Genomic DNA, 27,428 nt, shown 5'->3' on the forward strand with positions numbered 1-27,428 from the left:
TGTACCTTCCCTCTGTTGATTACTTACATTAAGACCATTATTTTTTGTATTACAGGTTTTTCAAACTGTTATGTTTAAATATGCAAATGAGGCATCATCCAGTTAAATATGCACCATGTTGCCTATATTTCCAGAACAGATATCTAAACATGTTAAATCCAGGTTCAAAATTCTTGTTTCATTTTGTGGACATTTTAGGGTCAAAGGTTTTTACAGAGGGAATTTTTAAAAATCTGTTTCTATCACTCCATGAATAATGAAAACAAAGTCAGTAGCTGTTAAAAAAAAAAAAGTTTTCTCCATGTTTTAGGAATAAAATGTTGAATAAATCACGCTATGAATGATATATGATCAAACCCCTCAGTAAAAACTGAAGAATACAAATAGGAATAAAACTGGAAAGTTTGGTGCGTGAGTGCTGCTGAAGTGGAGACTTCTGGCTCACAGAAAAAACTGATTTTGAGAAAATGGCCTATCATCGTCTAGCACAGTGGTTCCCAAATGGTGGGTCACAGGTCCATTCTGAATGGACTGCAAATGACGAATGTGACAAGTTTATAAAAAATACACTTTAGTTTGAGGTACAGTGAATATCCAGCACAGAGCTTTTATTTTTAAGTGCCGTTTCCTGCTGTAGAGTGAGTGAATAACGGACAGCTACTTAACAGAGACAGCAAACTAGCTTGACGACATGGCCAAACGCAACTATGATGCTAAATGTATTAAACTGTGTGGATCTTGAACTAATGACTAAGGATAAATCTGGCTCCGTGGCTCGACCAGTTGGGAACCGCTGGTCTAAACGTCTCATAATCAGGCTGCTTGTAAGGATAGACAGTTATGTTCAGTGGCTTCACAATTCAGCCTCTAGCAACAATGTTACATAGGGCCAGTGTTGCCAGCTCTTTACCCCATGGACGCAGAAGGCCCTATCTAGGGTGAGCGTTCAATTTGTCCATTCTAGGCTAGAGTAGAACATCATAGTGGACTCTGTGGAAGAGAACCCGATCCTCATAAAGATATAAAGTGCTCAATCTTAGGCAGAGTTGCCCAAAGTTAGGCTCACTGGCCAAAGCTAGCCAGCCATAAGGTTCAATTAGGCCCGTCAGGTGTTTGTAGTGAAAAATAAATTACTGTTTTTTTAAATTCATAATATAAATCACTTTTCATGCCATTGTTTTTATGAGATTATAATGCTCTTTGAGTATGTAGGATCCCTAATTAATGATTATTTTACATAATCTGAGCACAGCAGGCAGATTGACACTGTGGAGGAAGTCAGTTTGGGGCAAGTGAAGTAAGAAAAAAGTGAGAGACAGTGACAGATAATTCTGGGAAACATGGGATCCTAAACAACACAGTACAATAAAGGTGTTTATTTTGTGCCTGTTGCCAACCATCAAGTTGTTTGTCAAGTTTTATTTTCAGGTGATTATAAACTTAAGAAAACGTAATTATGAATAGTATGTACAATTTCTGCCAATAGATGCTTCAAAGTCCGACACATTGGACCTTTAAAGAAATGTATTCCACACATTTATAGACAAAAAACAACAGACATCAGGTAAATAAATAATAAATTCCAAGTAAGTGACACTTCCCAAGTTGATTTATAATAAGACAATTATTGTTAGATTACAAGTTTTCTTCAATTTTATGTTCGGATATGCAAATTAAACATTATTTAAATAAATACGCATTTTTTACATAAATTTCCAGAACATGGATCTGAGCTGAATTAAACACCTACATATGTGTTTTTGGTGTTTTCTTTTCACTTCACTAGTTTGACAAAAGAACAGAATTGACGGCTCCCCGAAAAAACTATTTTCACATTTTTCTTGAAGGGAAAATCTGAATAAAGGCGTAGAGAAACACAAAGAAGGCAGGTGCTTCCATGCAGGGCTCACTGAAAGGTTTTACGAGCACAGAAAGGGTAATGAATATTCTGCACACAAGGACAAACTTTATTGTCTAAAGACGCTCAGCGAGTGACTCCAAACGATGATGACCCACCTTTTAAACTGGACTTACAGTTGTGTCCCCGTCCTTCCCCCAGGTGCCCTGAGTGAGCGTAAGAAGGTCACCCTCGGCACCCAGCCCACTGTGCTGAGGACCTTCAGATCCCTGTCCACTTCCAACGTCTTCGCCTGCTCCGACCGACCCACTGTCATCTACTCCTCCAACCACAAGCTGGTCTTCTCCAACGTCAACCTCAAGGAGGTCAATTACATGTGCCCACTCAACTCCGAGGGATACCCCGACAGGTCAGCAGCAGAACTCGCACAACTGGTGTATTTTTATGGGTCTGCATCGTCGTTGGAAACTGTTGTTGTTTTATGTTTCTTCCTCTGTGCTTTGAAGAGTTTCTTTTGTTTTGATCCTGGAGCAGACACAGTGGGCTCAGACGTGTTCTCTGTTGACTACAGAAATGTATCCAGTCAAACTTTGTTTTGATTTGTGGGAAGTGGGTGTATTACTTTTTTTTTCTTTCCTCAACACTAATGCTGCGTGTTGCTGTGTTTGTCTTTTTATAGTCTGGCTCTGGCCAACAACAGCACCCTGACCATCGGTACCATCGACGAAATTCAGAAACTCCACATTCGTACTGTTCCTCTCTACGAGTCTCCCAGGTGAGTCCCACTGTCAAATATTGAGTTAGTACTGAACCCCCAACGAACATTTCAGACCCGTCATCTTTACAAATACGCTGTGTGTTCTGTGACTTTGCCTGTTTGCTCTGATTCAAGAGACAGTCTCCTGTAGTTTTTTTCCACGTGTGCTGAAAACGTTTCAGTTCCCTGTTTTTGTGCTCAAACGTTTAAGACAGCAGTGACTCATGGTTGTTAAATAAGTTATTAAAAGGTTGACTGCTGAATTATCCAGTCAGAAAACAGAAAGCCGTCTCTCAGGGCACCTTCTTTTGTTCAGCTTACCCCTGTGTGCTCTTTTCATGTTTACCAGCCAGCGTCTTCCCTTTGATTTTTCTCACTCCCCTCCGCTCTCTCCCCCTCTGTTAACGCCCCACCAGGCGGATCTGTTACCAGGAGGTTTCCCAGTGTTTCGGGGTTCTATCCAGCAGGGTGGAGATTCAGGATGTGAGCGGCACCACATCTGCCGTGCGCCCCAGTGCGAGCACTCAGGTACTGTAGCTCCATGTTATGTTCGGCTAATAAACACCCAAGGGCTTGTTTGTTTTGCACTCTTATCTAACTAGGCGTGCTGACTAAGAACATTATTTATATCGTGGGACTGGGAGCTTGTCAGGACAACAAATGTCTTGTCCTGTTAGTCACTTAACAGGTCTACTGGAGCTAGATTTTCTAAACCAGGATTTAAATCTTAATGATGATGTGTTGTGATTGGTCATTTACTTTTAAAGTCGAAGAATTGTAACACCAAAACTGAAGCTGTTATCTGCAGGTTGTTTTTCTGTTTCTACTTTATAATTGTCCCAAAGGTTATTTGTTATAAAAATGTTATTATGATAAATTCTACAATATATTTTCTTGGTTTTGTAGGTAGGTACGTGTAGGGAGTCAAAATAAAGACAGTAAGCCTCTTTTTTCTAACCCTCTCTACTCTCCTCGGCCAGCTGTCTTTAAGAGGCTGCAGTGGCCCAGAGTGTAGATAGGTATCATATAGGGCTGGGCAGTATATTGTTATAGTATCGATATCGTGACACAAGATTGGGTATCTTCTGAGATTTTGCATATCTTATAATAATAATAATAATGATAATGCATTTTATTTATAGACAACTTTCAAAGCAGTCAAGGACACCTTACATGACAAAGTTAGAAAAAAAAAAAAAACAAGCAGTAATGTGTCCATAGATCATAAAATCGAACAGTTCTGTAATATACAATACAAGTTGATAAAATGACTTGACAGAAATTATAATTAGGTATTAGGTATAAAATCATCATTTTAAAATCCTCATCAGTGCAAGTCTCAATATGTGTGTCACCGTTAAATCAGACGGAATATGCAGCTATGCACCAGCTTGAAAAGGTGTGTAAATAATATGTAAAAGCATCAGAGTCAGCCCTACAATATCAATATTGAGGTATTTAGTCAAAAGTATTTTGATATTTGATTTTGTTCACATCACCCAGCCTTAGTATCATATAAAACTAGAAGACCTAAGGAATCCAACAAGGTCATGCTAGCAAGTCTGCAAGGGGGCTAAATAACACTCTGAAGTTGGGCTAAATTTTGGCAAAAAAAAAACAGGCATGGCCATTGTTTTTATCATGCAATACAAATGTGTGTTTTTTTTTGCCTATTTAAATATTTCTGCATGGGTTTTCTGATGGTGTTCGTCAGGTCTTGGTGTCTTAATGTGGTATTTTGGAGGGATCTTTGAGCATTTTAATAAATTCTCAAGTAGTCAACAATGCTTAAATTTAGCACCAAATCTGTGCAACGAATGGTATCAACCAAATAATTGCCCTAACAACTTATGCGACGTAATTGAGCATGGAAATGGCCATCATATATGTAATGTTCCTTAGGTTCCAAGCTTTCAGGTGATGTATACCATTTCTATGTAGCATATACTGTTAACTTGCTATCTTCCATAAATATCCGCTGTCCCCTCTAAAAAAGACCAAAATGGGTCTGTGGCAGGGAGGGGTGGAGGAAAGAGGTTGAGTGCACTCTAAATTTAGCTGCTGCAAGAGTTCAAAAAAAGTTCAACCTACATTAAACATAACAATCTTTTGTTTGATGTGTTGTCAATGAATACTGACAGTGATGTTTCAGCTGCCAAGAAAGAAAAGTAGGATCAACATTTTAGAGAGATTTGTACTCAGAGCACTAATCAAAAAGTCCTTCCAGCCCAGCCAGATTTACAGTGACAGCATGTGTGATGTCCACTCGGCTTGGCTCTAAAGCTTCCCCAAGGGGACACGTGTGCACTTTATTTGTGTTTGTATTTATTGCTGCAGTGCACAACTTTGTGGAAACAAGAGCAGAGCCAGAGCCTCTCACACATGATGACAAGAAAGATGTTTACCTGATTCTAAACGCTGCACATCTGGTGCTGCAGATGGTGCCTACAAGTGCTGTCGAGCTCACACATTAAAATAGAGATTTGAATCGCTTCACAGTTTTTATTAGGTTTATCTTATGTCTACCTCTCTGCGTGTCCTGCCCTTAATAAATCTACATCCTTCCAGGCCCTCTCCAGCAGCGTGAGCTCCAGCAAGCTCTTCCCCAGCAGCACTTCTCCCCACGAGACCTCCTTCGGCGAAGAGGTGGAGGTTCACAGCCTGCTAGTCGTGGATCAGCACACCTTTGAAGGTGAGACAGCCGGATGTGCATTTCCATTTGATCTCACAAAGCTGGTGCTTTCATATGGAGCTTCAGATGGTAAAACATTGTGCTCAGCTTGGGGAATAACCAGGTGAGAGAACTCCACAGCCTGGTCCCAACACTCAGTTTTTGATGCTTGTATCTCATCTTAAAATGGGCTCACACTCATTTTACCAGTTAATTTTGGATTTATCTGTTTCAGCATTGTTGTCATCCTTAATTTACTCTTATTTCCCACTTGAATATTCACCTGTTACTCTCTTATAGTGTGTAGGAAGGTGCTCCATGATGCTTTTTACTATAACTCAGTATCTGTCTCTTCATGGTATAAATTAACGATGAAACATGATGGGCGTCATGCAGATCATTTTCGTGCTGAAGCCCACTGAACGTGGTTTTCGCTCCATTCTGTTTTGCAATGCAAATTTTGCTGCGCCAAGCCTCCCCTTTTAAAACATCCAAGAGTTACCACACCCGCATACATTAGGGTATGTTATATGTAAATGAGGGGCTGGTTCAGCACGTTGTGTCCACAGCTGACTTCAATTTATCAGTGTGCAATCGGAGAAATGCTCATTTTGATTGTTGTGAGGTCTTCATCAGTCAGACGTGGAGATGTTCTTATGCAGCATGGTGTCGGGTAAAGGCACTATAGATGCACATTTATGTATATAACTGCACTGGTGCTTATTTGTGAGGAAATGTGGAGTTCATATGCATAGTGTAATCAGTTATTCAGCGCCTATTACACCACTGAAATCAGCACTTATTATTTCTAATAAGGTTTGTCTATAATGAGTGCTGCTGTCTCACTCACACACCACTTAGACGCCTTGTGTTCTTTAGCTGCTGCATAATCAACATTAGCTGTGTAATTTTCATCCTAATGGATCCATAATTATCTGCATGTCTTGATGTTATTAAACATGTAATCCATTGCTATACCTTTCCCCGGATAACATGTTTTTTTTCCAAGTAGCTCTGCACTTGCTGGCAAGGTTAATCCCCAGGTACCAGGGATAAAAAAAGAATGAGCAATACCAGTGATAAAAATGAAAGATGTCCTTCCGTGACAGAAGCAATCAAACTCACAGGAGTTAGGGAGATAGATCAATAAATAATGACTGTACGGATCTATTTAGGTAAAATACAGTACCAGAAAACACCTGTGTCTCTGCACCATGAATAAAGCACATGGATAATTCCAGTTTGATAATTAATCTTGATCTTAATCTCTTGGAATCGATGTGTGGTGGTAGCTGACGACGGGCTTGTTAGCAAAACTTTTGTGTGTCCCTGTGTACCTTGTCTGAATTTGGAGGAAGGCCCATGAATGCAGCAAAATCGATACTCTTCATAAGTTTTATTTTTCCTCAGCAGGAGTTTCTTGAGTTTCAGTCGTAGATAATTTATCAGTTGATCAGTTTGTGTTGAGAGCGATAAGAGCTGATCAGATTAGCTCGATGGATTAGAGAAGCAGCTGCTTCAGAGGCAAGTGAAAGCGAACTTTTAGACCCAGCACTGGACCGCGGGGTGCACAGTTTCCATGGGAACACAGCCTTTTTCATTTAAAGTAGGCTGGAAAAACTGTAGACAACATTACAATGAGAGCGATGTTGTTTTAAGAATGCCATTCTCTTTCTGTATGGATTAATGAACGGTTCAGTTTCACTTTCACTGTGCCTGGCATTCTGCTGCTCCATCTGTGCCAGTAGTAACTCTGTGCTCAGAATAACCACAGCGCTCTTAATGAACAGTCCAGCTCCAAAAAATAGAAACTCAAACAGTAGTCAGACACTAAGGCTTGTCCACCTGCCACTGTGGTTGGTGGACTTCAGAATCGACCAGCCACTCAGCAAATCTAGCAGCTACTTGGATATTTTACAAACATTTGGCTGGTGGCCAGTGCTTATTTCCAACCCTTGTTTATGCTGAGTGTCTACAATACTCCAGCATTTTGGAAACCCTTAAATCAGAGACCTTTGAAAACGATGCTGAACCTGTTTCAGTTTGAGAAGTCTGGGGTTAGATTCTTGTCTGGATGGGCGGAAACAGAGACGTTTGAAAACAATGATGCAGAGACCCACGTTCACTTCCCAATAGGGTCTTGTCAATTACGATGTGTCAAGATAAAACACTGCAGCTAGGGCTACATACCTTTTGGGATTTTCTCCTAATTTGGGTAAAATGACTCCTTTCTCATCACTATGGCTTCTTCTGTCGATGCATAATGCCTCTGGCACCACTCTGATATGTCGCCGTATTTGCTTTGCAGCTCTTCCCAGTCTGTTTTCTGCTGCCTTATACTCACATGTAGCTTTCAGTAACAGTTCCACCTCTTTGTCGGTCCAGGCAAAGAAATCTCTGGTCTTACCTTTAACCATTTCCGTAGTATTTTATGTAATCGTGCAGCCAACGGCAGACTAGACAGTCTTTCCATTTACATCGGCACGGCTGCCCAGTGTATTTGAATGGTCATGTGATAGGTGTTTTCAGGCATGTTAGTATGGACGGAGATTTTTTTAGAGATCTTTGTATTTAAAAGGCTTGTGTGTACGAAGACTGTACGAGGTCATTTTTGTTTTTACACACCATTTTAAAATAAAAACAAATTAAGATGTGACCTAGTACAAGTTGTAAACAAACCCCCCGTGTTAACCATAACTTATTTGAAAGAGGAAACTGGTCACAGACAGAGTTGGTTCAACTCTCACATCCCGTACTTGCTAGAGTTGTGTATTCACACAGTTTTCCTGTGCGATGAGTGATTGTGACGGACGTGGGTTCACCTTGGTTTTTACTGGCAAATAAAGGGATTTAGACAGTATGGATAAACCCATTCTCGGAACCCATCGACTGTATTCGGCGTCTGACTTCCGGCAGACGGCAATACAGCCTCTGGAGGCAGACCCCGATTTTTTGGCATTCCGGTTTGATTTGGGCGGAGGAGGCGAATTTCCGTTTCCAACTTCCGTTTATATATAAGTAAATATGCTGAACCATTGCGATGGATTCAGAGTTTGCAGTGACGCCAATTATGTTCTGCCTTGTTAGTTCACCGCACGGACCGTTTAACCTGGAAACAACTGCAGCCGGCTCAAATGTGATTGGTCAATATCACGCGGACTACAAACAGCCTACAACTGGAAACCAGGGCTCTTCCGCTCTTCTTCCGGACTCCACATTCACTGAATGTAGAGTCTGTATATAGAGACTAGGATAAACTTGCCTTCTTTAAAAACCTGTCTGTGTATCTGACCACTCGTGTGTCTTCAGAACGTAAGTTGGAATAAAGTAGTAGCTTCGGTTCAAACTGAATATCGAAGGACAGTTGTGAAAAAAAGAATAGATGAATGTAAAATCCTCAAACAGAGAAACGTATTGTTGTTGTTGATGTATTATTCTGCTCTCACACTCAGTTCCGTGTTCTGTATCTCTATCAGTCCTCCATGCCCATCAGTTCCTCCCCAGTGAGTATGCCCTCAGCATGGTGTCATGTCGTCTGGGAAAAGACCCGTCAGTGTACTTCATCGTCGGCACCGCCATGGTGTACCCAGAGGAGGCTGAGCCCAAGCAGGGACGCATCATTGTCTTCCACTACACCGACGGTCAGTAGCTCTTCTATCGCTTTCTCTGTTTCCAGAAAACAAACACAAAGCCACTTTTCTTGTCTTGTTCGTCAACCTTATCCTGTTTGTCTTCTCATCCATTTTGTTCTCTTTATCCTTCACACAGTTTAATTTTCTCCTCCCCGCCCTCTGTCCTGTTTTCCACCCACGGACACTTTGTCCTATACCGTGCTCTTGTTTCCCTCCTCACTTAATCATTTTCTTATCTCTTCTTATCAGACTTTTCTCCTCTCACCACTACTGATTCCCCCTCATTTTCTTTCATACTCTGTCCCTCTCAAGGTGCATTGCTCGCCTTTCATTTATCCTCCTTCTCATTCTACCATCGTCCTCATTGTGAGAGCCTCGTCCGCTTTTATTCACTTTTTCTCCACATATCTCTCTCATAGTTGTCGAGCGGTTTATCCTCCGCCTCACCAAGATCTTGTAGGTGCTAATTCAGGTTGGCATTGAGCGTGTAACACTTTTAATGTTAACTTCAGTCTGACTGACAGACATTGTGCTCTCTCTTGCAGGTAAGCTGCAAACCGTGGCTGAGAAGGAGGTGAAAGGAGCTGTCTATTCTATGGTGGAGTTCAATGGCAAACTGCTGGCCAGCATCAATAGCACAGTAAGTTGTGCTTCAAGGTGTTGGACTTTTCAGCAAGACATACAGAGCACTTGACTTTTTCGTTGCAGAGCTGCACTCAGTGTTCATGTTCAATACCTTTGGAGAGTTGAGGAAAAAAGTAGCTCGAACATTAACTTTGCTTCAAGGTACACTTTGAATTAAATTCATGTCTCTGATTATATATTTTTTATTCACTAACTGTTAAAAAGTCTGACGCCAAACAACGTTCATCTGCACACACTGTGATGCCACACAGCTGGTTCAATATCAGCAAAGTTTCCCTTTATATTCATTGTCTTGTGTGGCGATCAGCAATGATGTGGTGGCTTCTCTCTGGAATCACTCTTTCATTTTTCCAAAGACATGGCAGGGCTTAGCAAAAGGCCAATTCATATACAAATGGTCATTTTGTGGGTGAAGTATTCCTTTAAGTTACTGGTAATGCAAACCGGACGTTTCCCACTGCTGCAGCTTCACATTACAAGCATTAAACTGGCGAAACACAAGTTGACTTTGATTATGTAGCTGTCACAGGAAATGCTATGTTTGTTTGTGGTATTAGCGTTTTCACTATTATTCATCAATATGTCAGTACACAACAAGACAGCGGTCATTTTGGGCATTTGTTGACAGCAGATTGGTTTTAAATATAGCAGGGAGTAATGGAACAGTCAGGAGCTGCTAGATGAAGAGCTGCAGGCAACAGACTGCACTCCTCCAACTTCTTAGCGATATAACCACCTCCTCTCCCCTTATTATAACGTTATCAAGTTTCCCATTAGCATCGAGTTTAAATCAGACATATTGCAGAATGGGCGCTTTTCCTTTTTGCTTTGACATCAAATCCTCTGCACTCGTCTTTTCAGTCAGCTCTGGTGACTTCAAGTGAAATCTGATTGCTGCTGCTCTGCTGCTGCTGCTGCTGTACAGAGCGGACACTTTCAGCTTATAGCATCCATATTCCGAGTTAGTACTGAGGGGAAAAAGAAAGCAAAACGGTCGTGTGGGCGGTGGGCAAGTAATGTAATCAGCAGGCATAGTGCTGACCAAGTGCCCCTTTCAAGTCCACCCTAATAGTAGTTGCTTATTCACTTCCCACATCATAATTCACCACCTGGTCCAGGGATTAAAATCACCACTTCTCGATTCTGCTTCTGTTTTCTGCCCATATGTCAAGAAAACTGTCTGTTGTAATATAACTCTGTTTTCACTGGAGGTTGATAGAAATAACTGGCCAGACTTTTCAGTTGCTAAAGTACAGTTTCTTTATTCGGAGGCTATAACTCAAGTCACTTTTTACCCCAACAGGAGGACAAACTGCATATTCCCTCAGATAATGTGAGAATATGTCAATGCTACATGTAAAAACCTACTTTGGCTTTTGTATTAATAGGAAAGTTTACAATCAGCATTCACACTAGGGTCAGATGACTCTGTAGTAGTCTCAGATATTTATCGGCCCCAACTCTGATCAACTCTGAACAGCAGCGATGGAAATACAACGCCCAGGTGAACACAACAATTTAAGCCCCTTTACTAGCGAGATGCAATGACTGGCCGCCACAAAATGCTGTCTGTCTCCGCCCCAGCAGAGCTCAAATATCAATCCAGATTTAGTCGGCACAGTTTGAAGGAGAGACTGAATTAGTAAGAGATATAAAAAAGAAGTAACCACTGTAACATTTTCCCTGGCCTTGATGCTGCTTTACTCTTCACTAACCCATTTTACGGCCCATCTGTGACTTCATACGTGACACACCAGTAAACAGATGTCTTATCGCCTACTGCAAAGCCAGACCTCGTCTGCTGGCGATGAAAATTAGTAATCCTTATCGAGTGCTCCTCTGTTAGAAAAACCTGAGAGTACTCAAATGCAGTATTTTTCTAAAAAACGGTGACTGATAGACTCATGCAAAATAATCCCTTGCAATCATCACTTATGACCCCCTAGATTTGCTGTGCTCTGAATGTTCCTGGGCACAGTGCTCAGGTGAGGACAGGACTTTTTTAAAAAGGCAGCAACCAATGCCAGACTGTAAGCAGCACACATCCAAGAGGAAGCAAAAAGAAATTTGTGGACACAGCGCTGAAAAACAGAATTATAATGAGGCAAAACGCCAAGCGGACAAAGGTCATTCCAAAACAGAAGTGAATCTGGAGTTGGCTTCAACTTACAACTTTACAAACGTTAACTGAAGAGTTGAGGAATGACTGTATCGCGAACATTGAGTATAAATGGTAATGTCTTTTTTTTTTTTTTGCTGCCAACATATGATTCCAGGAGTTCTCTCCCTCTCACAGACACATACACACAACAAGAAAGACTTACCAACATGATTGGTCACACATGCTCCTCTGCCCATCCAGATCACTTTCTGCTGAGCAATAGCAGGTGAAGTACAGTACAGGCCAAAAGTTTGGACACACCTTCTCATTCAATGCGTTTTCTTTATTTTCATGACTATTTACATTGTAGATTCTCACTGAAGGCATCAAAACTATGAATGAACACATGTGGAGTTATGTACTTAACAAAAAAAGGTGAAATAACTGAAAACATGTTTTATATTCTAGTTTCTTCAAAATAGTCACCATAGTCATCCGAGTCACCAGCCTCAGAAATCACAAGTTAACAGCAGCTCAGATCAGAGACCAGATGAATGCCACACAGAGTTCTAGCAGCAGACCCATCTCTAGAACAACTGTTAAGAGGAGACTGCGCCAATCAGGCCTTCATGGTCAAATAGCTGCTAGGAAACCACTGCTAAGGAGAGGCAACAAGCAGAAGAGATTTGTTTGGGCCAAGAAACACAAGGAATGGACATTAGACCAGTGGAAATCTGTGCTTTGGTCTGATGAGTCCAAATTTGAGATCTTTGGTTCCAACCGCCGTGTCTTTGTGAGACGCAGAAAAGGTGAACGGATGGATTCCACATGCCTGGTTCCCACTGTGAAGCATGGAGGAGGAGGTGTGATGGTGTGGGGGTGTTTTGCTGGTGACACTGTTGGGGATTTATTCAAAATTGAAGGCACACTGAACCAGCATGGCTACCACAGCATCCTGCAGCGACATGCCATCCCATCCGGTTTGCGTTTAGTTGGACGATCATTTATTTTTCAACAGGACAATGACCCCAAACACACCTCCAGGCTGTGTAAGGGCTATTTGACCAAGAAGGAGAGTGATGGAGTGCTGCGGCAGATGACCTGGCCTCCACAGTCACCGGACCTGAACCCAATCCAGATGGTTTGGGGTGAGCTGGACCGCAGAGTGAAGGCAAAGGGGCCAACAAGTGCTAAACACCTCTGGGAACTCCTTCAAGACTGTTGGAAAACCATTTCAGGTGACTACCTCTTGAAGCTCATGGAGAGAATGCCAAGAGTGTGCAAAGCAGTAATCAGAGCAAAGGGTGGCTATTTTGAAGAAACTAGAATATAAAACATGTTTTCAGTTATTTCACCTTTTTTTGTTAAGTACATAACTCCACATGTGTTCATTCATAGTTTTGATGCCTTCAGTGAGAATCTACAATGTAAATAGTCATGAAAATAAAGAAAACGCATTGAATGAGAAGGTGTGTCCAAACTTTTGGCCTGTACTGTACGTTTCTCATCTGCAGGGCTCCAGAGAGCTCCTGTTTAGTCACATTTTGTGACCATGGAGCACCAGGGAAACTTGCGAATACTGTCAGTATATGAATTGGAGAGGTGTGAGTTTGTTTTCAGCTCACAGTGAATAAATCCTCACGTTTACAGGCACAGTGGCAACAGTTTAACTTTGTGCGAACTGCTAACAACAACTGCTGAACAGACACTTAAAGCTCACAGAAAAAACATCCACACTTCTGAGCAGAGATGAGCTGGGAGCTTCAAAAAGCACAAGTAGTTCTGCTTTGATTTATTTGATTCTAACAATATTTTATTCAACTTTATTATAAGAGTACTTTATTTAACTGTGTTATAACGGCATTTAATAAACCTTATTACAACAATACTTTATTTAGCTTTATTATGACAGTGGCTTCTTTATTTAACTTTATTGTAGTTCATTGAATAATTTTGTATTCAAGTAGTCTACATTACTTTGGAAGAGATTTCAAAATATCGCAATGTATGTTGTGATTATCGTGGTATAGCAATATATTTTTTAAGCCATATTACCCAGTCCTATATGTTTTGAAAAAAGAAACAAAAAAGCATACAAGATCTAAATGAAAGAAAATTTTTAAGACGTTAGTATAAAAGTATCTTATCATAAAAAACTTAACAAGACAGAGACTTAGAACCTTTTGATGGCATGTCTAGATTAAAGTGTTGATGTTTAATACAGAGCCATAAAAGTCACAATCAGATGCCTTTGACACAGTCTGGCTGAGGTTTAATTCAAAGAGATAGTATATTTTATCATTTTCTAGATTATAAAACAGTCACAGTCCTTTACCGTGTTCATCTGAAAACTTCACTTTTTGTGAGGCTTTATGTTTTTCTCACCAGCGGGTCAGCCTCTGGATGACTTGTGTGTTTAGACTTTCCTTTCTTTGATTTGTTTAAGAAGCATGTGATCTGTTCGGGAAGAGAAGTGCCTCCTCAGTCATTTCAAAGTGCAATATCTAAATAGATTTATCCCATATGCATTGCTCTGTGAAATCGCTTGACATACAGTGTGAAAGAAAACAGCTTCCCCCGTACTGTCCTGTAATACCACGCTCATCCACACTGAGCTATAGATAGATTAAAAGGATTAAACACTTGAAAAGGAAGATTTATCTTAAGATATCGAGAATTAAATAGTGATGGGTTGCAGATTTCTGGAGCTCATCACACAGTACAATAGCTCACTTCCTACCACTTCCTTTTCTTAATATTTTCTTCATCAAATTGGACTTTACAGAAATTGTTTCTCTCAAAATTACTTACATTTTAAAATAGCTATTAGTGACAGAACCTTGCATTTCTTGATGCAGCTACAACAGAGTTTAATCACAGAAAGTAATTAAATTTCAAATACTTGTCACAAACTTTCTTTTATTTTGTTTCAGCTTGTCTGAATAAGAGAACAAATGATTTCCTCTAAACCCACTGTTACACACCAAGGTTAAAACAGTCATTAAGGACTAATTCATCACTTTCCCCTTTGACAGCAGCCTCCGTAGAATATAATACAACATAGTGACAAGATCTGACATTAGTTGCTTGTGAAATGCCCTCTTAAATTACCTTTTTAATAATTTCATCAAGTTATCACAGCACACTGGTCCATTGTTCTCTTTTCTCTGACATTTTCTTGGCTGAAAATGGTGAACTCTTCGTCATTGTCACTTGCAGAAACTTCATATTTTCTTAAGTACCCCTTAATATAAAGGTTATAAAATTTTGAGGGGAGGGTAATAAAAATGAAGCAAGGTGATACATCAATTTAATGTCACATTATTTTATATATTTGGTATATAAAGTGCATGTAAATGTGAAAACCATTAAAGTAATAATCTTATTTGCTGTCTTGCCAAGGAGACAAGAATATTGGTGCCACTCTCATGTCTGTATGGTAAATATGCAGCTACAGCCAACAGATGGTTAGCTTAGCTTCGCATTAGAACTTGAAGCAGAGGGATAGCTAGCCTGACTCGCTAGGTAAAACAAAATTTGCCTACTAACAGCTCTAAGGACCCTGACACACCAAGCTGACAGTTGGGTCGTTGCTTAATATCTGGTCGACAGTGAGCATCTGTCGCCCTAGTTTTTGTGGTGCGTTGTGCACAGCTGGCACTAGTCAGCCCTTGTCAGTCGTCAGCTGCACTGGTTGGCCAATGGCTGTAGTGTTTGTGGTGTGTTCAGGTGCAACTTTTTGGCCGAGACACAGGTGATGCAACAGTCGGCATTCATCACCACTGGTTCTTTGATTTCGGTTTGGTATATCCAGGTGTTAAAGCTAATTAACACGTTATATCTGGGTTGTTTGTTTCTTATTAGGAGCTATTTCTCTGCAGGGCACACTAACTTTCTTGGTGTATGTACGTTTTGTGGTCGATACAAGATAAACAATTTGGAAAATACAAATTGAAATCAGGGGTATTTGCATATGTTGACTTAAAAGTATTACAGTTCTCTCAGTTGTTTAAATTTATCAGTGATCAAAAGGTGTGGCCTTATTACCAGCAAGTGCTGATTAGCTTTTAAGTCCAGACAGGATCAAACACCAACATTTATACTCTCACCTTTAAAGCCAACTGAAATTAATTACATTTTTCTGTCTGTGGTAAACTGTAAATGGACTGTATTCACATGGTGCATTTCTAGTCTTTGCAACCACTCAAAGTGCTTTACAAAACACAAGCACCATTCACCCATTTACACACATTGATGCACTGATGGCCAGAAGCAACCGTACAAAGTGCCACCTGCTCATCAGATAAACATTCACATGCCCTCACACACCATTGGCACAGCCATCAGGAGCAGTGTCGTGCTCAGTATCTTCCCTAAGGACACTTCAATATGTAATTAATATCATATTTTCAGTTTCATGATGACGCCCCCTAGTTTTGCATTAATTTAGTGGAGCACTGTTCCAGCAACTGACTACATCGATGGAGAACTTATTTTGATTCAGCCAGTCACCAGAGCAGACAGGTCACACTGACACTGAAGCAGACAGCAGCTACACAACACAAGAGCCACAGACTCTGAATAACAACCCACATTAGCTCTCCTAATCTGACCTACGTGTCCTTATCTTACTTACAGACATGAACACTTGTCTTGTTCTTCACTATAGCGCGTTGAACGAGCACATTAAGCAGCACGTAAACGTACCTGCAAATGTCACTCTGGTCTGGTGGTCCTTACGCGTCACTACCACTAACAACACGCTGTCTGCCCATAACATGAAGACTACAGTGAAAGCTTCTTTACTTTACCTCGCATTCCCTACGTTGTAACGTCGACACTGGCAGCCTTCCAGCTGCTGTTAATCAAACACTGACAAGCTCCTTCACCTGATTTAGCTGAAAGAGAGCATTTCTCATAGAGCTTTTTTTTTCTTTTGGTAAAAAAGACTATTAATGATACGTTAAAAAAACACATTGGCATTATTTATGACTACAAAAAGAAGTGAGGATCTGAGCAAAAATCAATAAGCATGCAGGGTTTTTCCTTTCCTTTTAGATAATGAGGATGAGGTTTCCTGCTGGGCAACCAATACAATAAAAAATAAACTTAAGAAATAACTAAATAAGTCAGTGAAATTAGGAGAATTTTCCTCTTAAAGTATTAAAAAATCATCATGTGCAGCATCATTCATACCAAGATCCAGCCTAAAGTATTGCACATGAAAGGATTAAAATGAAGAAACAAAGTTGAACAGAATATTAGAACAAAACAATGGACACAAAAGTAAACAGGAAGACAATAAAGTGAAATAAAAATGGTGGAAAAAGTGGTGAGAAAATCAAATAAAACTGTGAGAGCCACGTGAAGAAAATATGAAAGCCACATTTCATTGGATAAAATGCCACAGTAAAAACATTGCACAATTGATTTTCTCCTAAAACTGCAAACTGAGCTTCTCCTTCTAAGATTGAGTGGACGACTTACATTTGTACCAAATCTCTGATGTCACAGTACCCTCTTGGATGTGTTTTGGACATCAGGCTGGCATCAAGTGAACTTCAATTAGATCCAGAGACACTCCTCCATCCCCCAGTCACTTCAAAACCAGTGTTACAAAAATGTCAGAAGGTGCATATTGTGTGAAACAGTGAGTAAAATTAGCTGTTAACTGATCGTGTTATGTGGCAGCTGTTAACTCACTCGCACACATTAAAAATCCAGATCGTGAAAATGAGAAATGTGTCAGGAGAGGACGGGAAGCCACATAATTATACAACTTAACTTAAGGAGAAAGACAAAGTAAAAAACTAAACTAAAATATCTCAGAAAAATAGAGCAAAAGATAAATGACAAACTAACCAAACAGTGGCAAACAATCCCATAAAAACAAAGAAATACATAAAAAACAGTGCAGAAAAAAGGAGGGGAAAAAGTATTTATGTATATATCAAGGCTGCCCCAGACTGGGAATTTTTCTCGTCGACCAACAGTCACCATTTAGGGCCGTTAGTCGACTAGTTGCCTGCAAAGCGGTAATGATTGTGCTAAGTGGCTAATGGGCATGTAGCTACTTCCATGTTTCAGATGATACGTCATGTTTGTAGTCGACCAATGAAGATGAGTTTACATATCACCTTGGGTTCGTCCTTCACCTTCTCAAAATGATCCCACACTTTGGATTTCCTGCCCGACATGTTATTAACTAGCCTATGGAATAACCGCAGGTACCAGCCCTGGAGATTAGGGGCCGTACACATGATGCGTCTTTAACCACCTGGAAAAAGCAAGGTCGGGCGCTGGTCGTTACTCTTGTGCCTTTTTTGTGCCAGCTCTCAAGAGCGCAGAGGTAGGTTGCGTCTGAGGTTGTGCAACCATATCAAGCACCGTATAGCCTATAATATAATAATATAAGTGTGTAGGCCTATCATCTGTGGGACAGATGTAAAGCTCTGGGTAGCCCTGCACTAACATGACCAACTTTTCCATGTTTATCAGACTGAATATTTACAGAAGAAGGGAAAGATATCTGTTGGCTGTGATTAGTTTGTAACCTGACTCCTGTCTGACTGCTGAGCGTGGCCACTTCCTGTGTCTGTCCTTTCAAATTTAATTCCAACATGGTCCAATCATATAGGTTTTGATTTATTTTGACAAGGCGCAGCTCCTGATAGTTTCATGTTTGTTTGTTTTTTTTTCTGCGACAGAGCGACCAATGAAATCATGCCGACTAATGACCTTTCTGGTCAAGTGAAGTTGGTCGACTATTAGAGGCCAGCCCTATTTTAACACGTATCTGATGAATACTTTTGTCATCAACTTAGAGTTAATCAGTTTTCCAGAACACTTGAAACAAGGCCTTGTGAATTAGAGGAAGTTGCTGTTAATCAGCACTCACTGAGGCACATTATATTCCTTTATTACATAACTAATTGATGATCCTCCACCTTTTGACAGTTACTCACCTTGACTGTTTGTTTCAGGTCCGTCTGTACGAGTGGACGGCTGAGAAGGAGCTGAGGACAGAGTGTAACCATTACAACAACATCATGGCTCTCTACCTGAAGACCAAAGGAGATTTCATCCTGGTGGGAGACCTAATGAGGTCTGTCCTGCTCCTGGCGTACAAACCCATGGAGGGCAACTTTGAAGAGGTGAGGAAAAATAACACAAGAACTCTAAAGGGCAAACAAGCTGCAGACTGTACGCTGTTGCTCTGTAGCAAATCACAAACCAAGATTTTCTCTTTCAGCCAAGGCTGCTGGTTTTAGAAACTAAGTGGTAAATACTCTGATACCATCACACATCAGACAGATATTTGGTTGGTGTCTGTTTATTCACAGTTGCACATTTCAACTTGTCTTTGGTGTATAAATGAGTCTTCTCTCTCTGCCAAGCCTTGCAGCTGACATACCTCCTTTTGATGAGCAAAATGTTCAAATTGATTTGGGCAGAAAGATGAAGAGATTTGAGGACGAGTCATGCACACTGGTGTGTAGGCATGCTGTGGTGCAGTGCTCAGTGTAATAAGCGTGAGAGACTTGGAAAAGGACTTCATTCAGAGACAGAATGCACCGCAGAAAGCTTCAAAAATTTAGATTGAATGTAGAAATTTGTAGATATACCTGTTTCAAGGTATACCGTGATATAAAAGTTGACACTTATCACACCATGTACATTTGTTCACCTACAACTAAGGCTGGATGATACGGACAGAAATTCAAATCTCAGTATTTACAGGCTGAGTGGTGATACACAATATACATCTTGGTATTTTCTACAAAATGGGCAATGTTTGAGATGTCACAAGCACTTTTATAAAACAGACTGTGATCAAAATAAAATGCAAAGACAGAGATTTTATTCCCTGTTTGAAAATATACAGCTACACAACATGTAAATGTGAAATGATATAAAATAAATAGCAGGGCTGTACGTTAACGTTTTTGCACACAGCACTGGAGCTACAGAGGTTTAAAGATTTGCAGCACAGGACACTAAACTATAACATGAGTATAAAAGTATGTAGTAGGTCCAAATCCATTGTAGTTTGAAATAATTACAAATCTTTGTGGGGGGGAGTTAAAAAGTCGTTTTCCATCTGTTGGCCTTTCAAATGAAAGTAGGTGCTGGAAAATGATTAAAATATTTATTTATGCAGAGAACATCAACAGAGAGGCCAAGGGAGGGAAGGAGTGAGAAACATTTTGTCCTTGTTATATACGTCTTGTATATGAAATGTCTGTGTTGCTCAGATCTGTTGCCTGCATCCAAGCGCTGTCTCCATGTCTCAAAGTAAACTACAACTACCAAGAACAAAAACTAGCAGCGCAGCATTTTTCTTTTCTATATTTTTTTAGTAATAGCCTAGTATCACTGCTAGACAAGCATACACAGACACACATGTGCACACACATACACAGACGTAAGCAGAAAGACAGACAGAGGCAGAAGATAAGCTCTGTGTGTGATTAGAAAAGAGCAGAGGAGCAGACAAAAAGGCAAAGTACTGAAAAAGTTATCATTGGGTACCTGTTCTGAATGCCAGGTACCAGTACCGGCTCAAATGTGAATAGTACCCAACCCTGTATGCCCCCTGTTCTGCCCCAAACTGCAAACAGACACAGTTAGACACTAGCTGTTCAACGCTTCACTTTGTTCACCAGCTAGAGAGTCAGATATTTCCCTCAGGAGTTGGCAGAGACCAAAAACAAAGCTACAAGAGACGTGGCCAAGAACCTAACTTCCCAAAATTCTAGACAACTGTTTGTTAAGAAGTTTGCTCCCTCAACTTTCCTCTCTGCTCTTCAGTCTCTCCTGTTCCTTTGAGCAGTATCGACCTTCTGAAGTAACTCTGAGCAATAAAGCAAATAAGCAAACATGTCAAATGATCCAATTACTGTCTGGCACATATGTCACTACCTAATTAAAGTGATGTGAGGCAATAAGCTGCGAACATTAACACTCTGCACTCTCTTTTCAAATAGTGTAACTGAACAAATTGGTGTTTGTTTTTTCCTTACAAAACTTTCTTTGGTTGAGCAGTTGTCACAAGTTCTGATCATGGTGCTCAGAAAAAGCAGGCCAGCAAAGGTAGAACAGATGTTGCAGGCATTTCTGGATTATCTTCATTGTTTGGTATGCAAGTGTCTTCAAGGGTATTTAAAAAGTCTATCGCCCTTGTACTGAAACAAAGTGACTGTGTTTGGGTTTCAGCACTCGTGTGGAGTCAGCACTTCTTGCTCATAGATAATACAGTGTTTACTTGAAGGCAAGAACCACACAGGTTTCAGCCAAACACCGCTGTGTTGTTTACAGTTTTATCAGACACATCTCATGTTTCTTTCTTTTTTGTGTCAGATTGCACGTGACTTCAATCCTAACTGGATGAGTGCAGTGGAAATCCTGGACGATGACAATTTCCTGGGAGCGGAGAACGCATTCAATCTGTTTGTCTGTCAGAAGGACAGGTGAGAAAAACATCAAATCTGATTGTATATTAATACTGACATGTAGTGAGATTTTCTGCACATGAATTTCAACCTTTCCAGTAATCATTACAGTGCCCTGAGCTGCTCCTCTGTGGCCAAAATGACAAAAAATTTCTAAATCATCTCCGATATTAATCCTCTGAATTCTACACTATGTCATTAGGAGGCTGCTCTTTCTGCACTGAGTCCCGTGATGCCTCTCAGAGCAACATCACTGATACAAATGTGGTTTAACAGCATTGTCATCCCATTTGTTTTTGAAATTAAGAGTCATCTCGCCACTGAGCTTTTAGCTGCTCAGCTTCATTTCCCACTTTAGTCATTTTCTATTAGACAAGTGTTGATTTCATGCAAAAGGAAGAAAGATGTGGTCTGAAAGTGAGTGTGTTACATTAATGCCACCGCTTATTATCCACCTAATACATCAGGTCAGACCACTCAATGCTTTTGACCTTTATTTTTGTATCGCATCTCTCTTCACGTTGCTCTCTGCGCTTTTCCTCACCCTTTTATCCATTACTGCTCTATCATCCTCTGACCTTTTCCAACGCCTCTGATGACTCTGCCCCTCTCTGTTGTTTTTTTCTTTTGCTTAATCGATCACTCTTGCCCCCAAAACTCTCACTCTGCCTTTGACATCTTTTTCTCCTTGTTTTTACGCTTTCATTTGATCGCTCCTCTTTCTATTTGCTCCTTTTGTGACCCTTCTACCTCCCACGTTCCTTCCTCCAATGTTTGTAATGCCTCCCTCTACCCTCTTTGTATTTCTCTCCCATTGTTCTTCCCGCCGTCAGTGCGGCCACCACAGACGAGGAGCGGCAGCACCTGCAGGAGGTGGGGGTCTTCCACCTCGGGGAGTTTGTAAATGTCTTCTGCCACGGCTCGCTGGTGCTGCAGAACCTGGGCGAGAGCTCCACGCCCACCCAGGGCTCCGTGCTCTTCGGCACCGTTAACGGCATGATTGGTAGGCACACGGACAATTTCACACTTGCAGAAGCATTTACACACACACACACACACACACAAGAATATTGCTGCAGGTAACACCCCTGCTGTATTAAACATCTATTTCTCATGAACCACAAAAGACATTTTTATCATGCCTTTTTGAGTCTTTAAAGGGTTTAATTTGACCTCAGGTGTTCATATTAACCTCTCAAAGGAATATTTCAATATTTTGGGAATACGATTTTTTGCTTTGTTGGACAGTTAGGCTGGCTCTGCCCAAGAGTTACAAAATCCTCCTCCTAGCTCCCCTAAAGCTCACTGATTATCATGTTGTATCTTGTTTGTTTAATCTGCACAAAGTGTACAAATGAGATTTTGGGCTTTTATGGCTTTGGTTCCTTTTGGAATATTTCTTGGCTGGATGCAGTCACTTCCTGAAGTCCCCTCTGGTTGCCTGGTAACTGGTCACTGCCAAGAAACGGTCCAGCACATAACCTTCCATAAAACCTCAATTTGTAACGCTTAAACAAACAAGATTTAACTTGTTAATTCGTGAGCTTTGGTGGTGTTGGTCGGTGGATTCTGTCAGAGCCAGACTCACTGTTTGCCACAGTTTCCAGCATGGATGTATAAAGAGAATAGGATACAGTGTTTCATTCCTATGAAAGTTGCTTTGTGACACATGAAGCCAAAGAGTTTACATGCTGCCAGGGCTGGATACTAAACTCTGTACTTTCAAACGTCCCAACCAAAGCACCCTGAAGCCAGGAAGCCACTTGCAGAGCTCCATGGCTGGCTTTGGGGTGCTTTGCAGCAGAGACAGTGGAGCTCTGCAGTGCTGCTGGTTTGGGCAAAGAGGCAGAGGCCCCGCAAAGTGCCTTGAAGCCAGGAGGCCAGCCAAGGAACTCCGCCGGCTTCCTAGCACGCCAAAACTATCGCTGCAGCACTGATAGTTTTGGCCTATCTGGTTTATTTTCTGTTTCTAGTAACACTGTTGTTTGTGATTGAGTTTTTTAAATTACATACTCATTTCACATATTTGGCAGTTGCATTGACACAGAGCAAAAGATGCGAGTAGGTACACACATACACACACAAGCAAGCAGAAAGAGATGCTCTGTGTGTGATTAGAAAGGAGCAGAGGAGCAGAATCGTTTAATGAATGCAGCTTGTTGAAAATTTTTATTTTTATTATAAGCCCACTAAAAGACTAAAGTACAGAAAAGGGTACAGTTGGGTACCGGTAACAAATTTTTCCCCCCAAAAAATGTCAAACCATTCCTTTTAAATGTGGAATTCTACCCTTGAATTTCCTCCTAAAGGTTTACGTCACTCACATCACAGAAACAGTATATTTTCCCACTTTACCTCTGGTAGTATTGAGCCTTACAGACAGCTGTGGATTTATTTGCTGAGATTTTGTGATATCCACTGCTGAGACTTCTGCCTTCACCTTGATTCAATGGAGATGAAAAGAATCTAGTTTGAGGATCTCACAGCGCTGAAAAATTACATTTTAAAAGCTCAACAGCAGCTTGTCTTTTTACACACAGTGTCCCTGTTCCTCAGGATCATCCACGGACATCTCTGAGCAGTTTTGTTTTCTTTTTGGTAAAATGTATTCCACAGTGACATCAGTAAACACACTGAACAGTTCCCAATCACCAATTTTAATAATTTGTCATATTAAGTTGTAAAATCTCATGAAAAATGTGATTTTCAGTCAGCAAACGCAGCAAAAGAAAAATCAGCATGAGCATTACGTTTTAGTAGATCAAGAGTTCACGGCTGGCTGTCAGTTTGTGGCAGCAGCGAGGAGACGTGTCTTATTTCCAGTATTTCCAGTAATCAGCAGACTGCAGTAAGGAGACCTCAGTCCAATTAGGGTGTACACAAACTTTTGTCGAAACCATTTATTCAGAGTTAATGTTTTCATTTCAGAAAGAAAAAGAGAAAGGGAGAAGAAATCATGGTTGCACACCTCATTACTCAGATCTAAACTAGTAACTTTGAGTCTGGCTGTAATGACGGCAGAGTTGAAAAATAGGCAGCGCACATCATTTGGACACAGCGGTAATTTACACCCCGCACTCTCACAGAACCAACAACACATTATTTCATCTCAACACCTTCTGCAGTTCTCTAAAAAGACTCTGAGGAAAGTTTAACAGGAAATGAGAACCACCATTGTACATCCGAGTAAAATCTGTCTGCAGCAAAGCAAACTGGGCTTCAGAGTGTCTTATCTCTCCTGGAGATGGTGTGATATGAAAGATGTTTCTGGGAAGGAGCTGCAGGTCACACGATTATTCTGCCAAACAACAAGTGGACAAACTTCTGAAAAACTTGTTTTGGTCTGTTCTTGAAAATCTGGACATTTGTTGCAGTTACTTCAACAATATTTCTTCAGTGCTTCTGAAATCATTCTGATCGGAGATTCCAACTCAACTGTCCACATGGAGTCTACATAATGAGATCTGATAGTGTGCGTTTACATGTCCCAAAGCATTTATTTAACTTTTTTTTTGGCTTGGGCAAAGTGGTTCTGCCTGCTGTGAGGCGTCTAATCTGCCAGAAATATAAAAACAGGTTGTTGTTTTTTTGTCAACTTTATTGAGAAAATTAAATCCATTCAGTAAATATAGTACAGAAGGAGAGGTGCTTCTGCCTTTTCATACAACTTAGTAGTAAGTAAGTGTAACCCAGGTTATTTTCTATAGCTACAAAGTACAGATGTTCCCTAAACACATCACACACAGACAATCAGTAGTTCTATAAACCAGTGGTTCCTAACTGGTAGGTCCATTTTGAATGGGCCGCAGATGACAAATGTGTCAAGTTAGTAAAAAAAACACACTTTATTTTTAAGGGCAGTGAATATCCAGCACAGAGCTTTTAATTTGATTTGAAGAAGTGCTATAAATTTTAGTTGATTCAAGACACACATTAAACATGGCTTAATGGTGGTGACGATGGTTTCAAACACAAACACACAAATTAGCTTCACTGTAACTCACAGTGTTCACAGACAAACACTTGTCTTTTGCTGCACACACTTTTTCCACAAATACAACTTGCTAATGTTATTAGCACAGGCCTATGGCATTTTACATTGTATAAATCAGCCTAGAGGCTATCAAAGATTTCCACTACTCATATAAAGCCAGGGACAACAGCAATATTTAACAAAGGTAACGTTACATAATTTGGCTCCATTCCAACTCACAAGGTTCACCTACAAAACAACTGTCTTATACTAAACACGTTTTCCAAACAAATACAACATGCTAATGTTTGTAGCACAAGCCTATGGCATTTTACATTGTATAAATTAGCCTAGCAACAAGCAGAGATTTCCTCTGCTCATATGAAGTCAGGATAAATCACACACAAGACTTAAAATGCCATTTTGTGGAGGCTTTATTGTCTTCACAATTTATTGTTTCTTATCTGGTAAATTAAAGTAAATAAAAGCTTTGTTTCCACTGAGGGAAATGGGCTCAGCTTACAGGAGGTCTGCGTCACTGCAGTGTGTAGTTAGATTTCTGGGGAGGCGAATGTCAGGATGTCCAGTAGTGTGTGGTTACAGTACAGTTCAATGCTGTACCTATAGCCACACAGAGCCTGCGATTTAACATGGTTAATGTTTCCCTTTTGAACAGATCATCAAAGGTTTACACTGCCCCTCTCAAGCAGATTAAATATTCCTTCCAGTTAGACTGGAATCAGGCCAGTCTCTTCCAATAACGGTGTTAACATGGGGTATTTTATTTTGATTGGGCTATAAATCTGATTACAAGTGTAAATGCACCTGTTGTGTGATGGACATTAGAGGTGAAGGAGATGAGTGTGTGAGGAAATCTCATGTAATGTCAGATTATTTTATCCAAACTCAAAACTCTGTTGGCTGCTGGTTGTCTTCAGGACTCTGTAGATGTTCAGTTGGATTCATATTTAACTGTAAAACCTTAAAGAAATCTGTCTTGAATCCATCCTGATGAAACTATCACATTATTTTCATCTTTACATACTGTCGATAGCTTTGACTGATGACACAGTGAGATGGAGATGAATGGACTCAGCGAGTGGTTGATTACATCTCGTTTGTAATGGTCTCATATTTTCATCAGAAGATTGATCACAAGTTTGAGCATCAGTTAATTGTCAAGCGTTTTATTTGAAGCAAAAATACCAAACCAGCTTTTAAAACGGGATGATTGGCTGCTTTGAGTCAACATCTCTTGGTTGGTGACTTCTTGGACTAAACAAGTTATTAAAGATGTTAAAATATGGAAAGGAAGGAAAAAGACCCAAATACCGTGAAGGCCCTTCTCACATTTTTTCTGACATTTCATCAACAAAACAATTAAATCCATGAATCAAAAACAACACTCCAACACTCTGATGGCCTCGTGTGCAAAGAATCAAGCTCTACATTACAAATCACCCTTTGTTCTCAAGTTTGCCTATTTTCTGCACACTGTCAATGTCAGTGCAGATTATTTCCCCCGAGCATCACAATAATGCACTCACTGTCACAGTACTTGAATATTTATCACAGAAGAAAGCAAGTTACTCCCTCAAAGCTCTGCGACGCTTCAGATTTACAGAGAAATCAGTCTCAAAATAAAACATTTTGGAGCGGTCGTGAATTATTGAAGTATTGAAATCATACTACGTTACTCCCAACATCGTCGCAGAATACAAGCATGAAACTTGAATAAGGAGGAGCGCAGTCAAACTAATTATCTTTTTATTTATTTATTATAAAGCTTTCTTGAGTCCTGTAATCTAGCCTTAAAATGTCCTCTGTCCTCCTTCTTTACCATCTGCTGCAGTGAGGTGTAAATCTGTTTTGTATTTTCCACCTTTAAAAAGAGTTGTGTTGCTCACCAATGTGTTTTTGTGTGTGTGTGTTAGGTCTGGTGACGTCCCTGTCTGAAGGTTGGTACAGCCTCCTCCTGGACCTGCAGAACCGCCTCAACAAGGTCATCAAGAGTGTGGGCAAGATCGAGCACAGCTTATATCCTTCTTATATTTATAGTCAGACTCGCCATCTGTTACAACCTGCACTGACAGGCGTAGCTGGAAGCAGTAAACCAGGAGAGTGGAGGGCTGATGCTTGTTTAAACTGACTTCCAAAGGTTTTGAGTAGAGATGGCATGCATTAAACATTAGTAGTTTTATGCATGATGATATGGTTTGTGCATAGAGCAGAAATTAGGTATTTTTTAAATAAGTATTTCACTGCTGGAAAGTTTATCTTTTCTGTAAACTGGGTTGTCTATTTAGAAGAAATACTTTTGAAATTGGTGCTACATGACC

At 40.4% G+C, this 27,428-nt stretch overlaps 1 protein-coding gene across 1 annotated transcript in view; it reads left to right on the plus strand.

The window, feature by feature from the left end:
* The window catches only part of ddb1 (damage-specific DNA binding protein 1), a 79,700-nt gene that overhangs the window by 46,194 nt on the left and 6,078 nt on the right, over positions 1–27,428 (plus strand). The window contains exons 16-25 of the mRNA XM_033626371.2: positions 2,060–2,267; positions 2,538–2,633; positions 3,032–3,143; positions 5,184–5,307; positions 8,763–8,927; positions 9,464–9,558; positions 18,648–18,818; positions 21,025–21,134; positions 21,950–22,119; positions 27,024–27,126. Coding sequence (XP_033482262.1) covers positions 2,060–2,267; positions 2,538–2,633; positions 3,032–3,143; positions 5,184–5,307; positions 8,763–8,927; positions 9,464–9,558; positions 18,648–18,818; positions 21,025–21,134; positions 21,950–22,119; positions 27,024–27,126 — 1,354 coding nt within the window. The remainder of the gene's footprint in view (positions 1–2,059; positions 2,268–2,537; positions 2,634–3,031; positions 3,144–5,183; positions 5,308–8,762; positions 8,928–9,463; positions 9,559–18,647; positions 18,819–21,024; positions 21,135–21,949; positions 22,120–27,023; positions 27,127–27,428) is intronic.

Source organism: Epinephelus lanceolatus, chromosome 2 (assembly GCF_041903045.1).
Source record: "Epinephelus lanceolatus isolate andai-2023 chromosome 2, ASM4190304v1, whole genome shotgun sequence".
NCBI lineage: Eukaryota > Metazoa > Chordata > Actinopteri > Perciformes > Serranidae > Epinephelus > Epinephelus lanceolatus.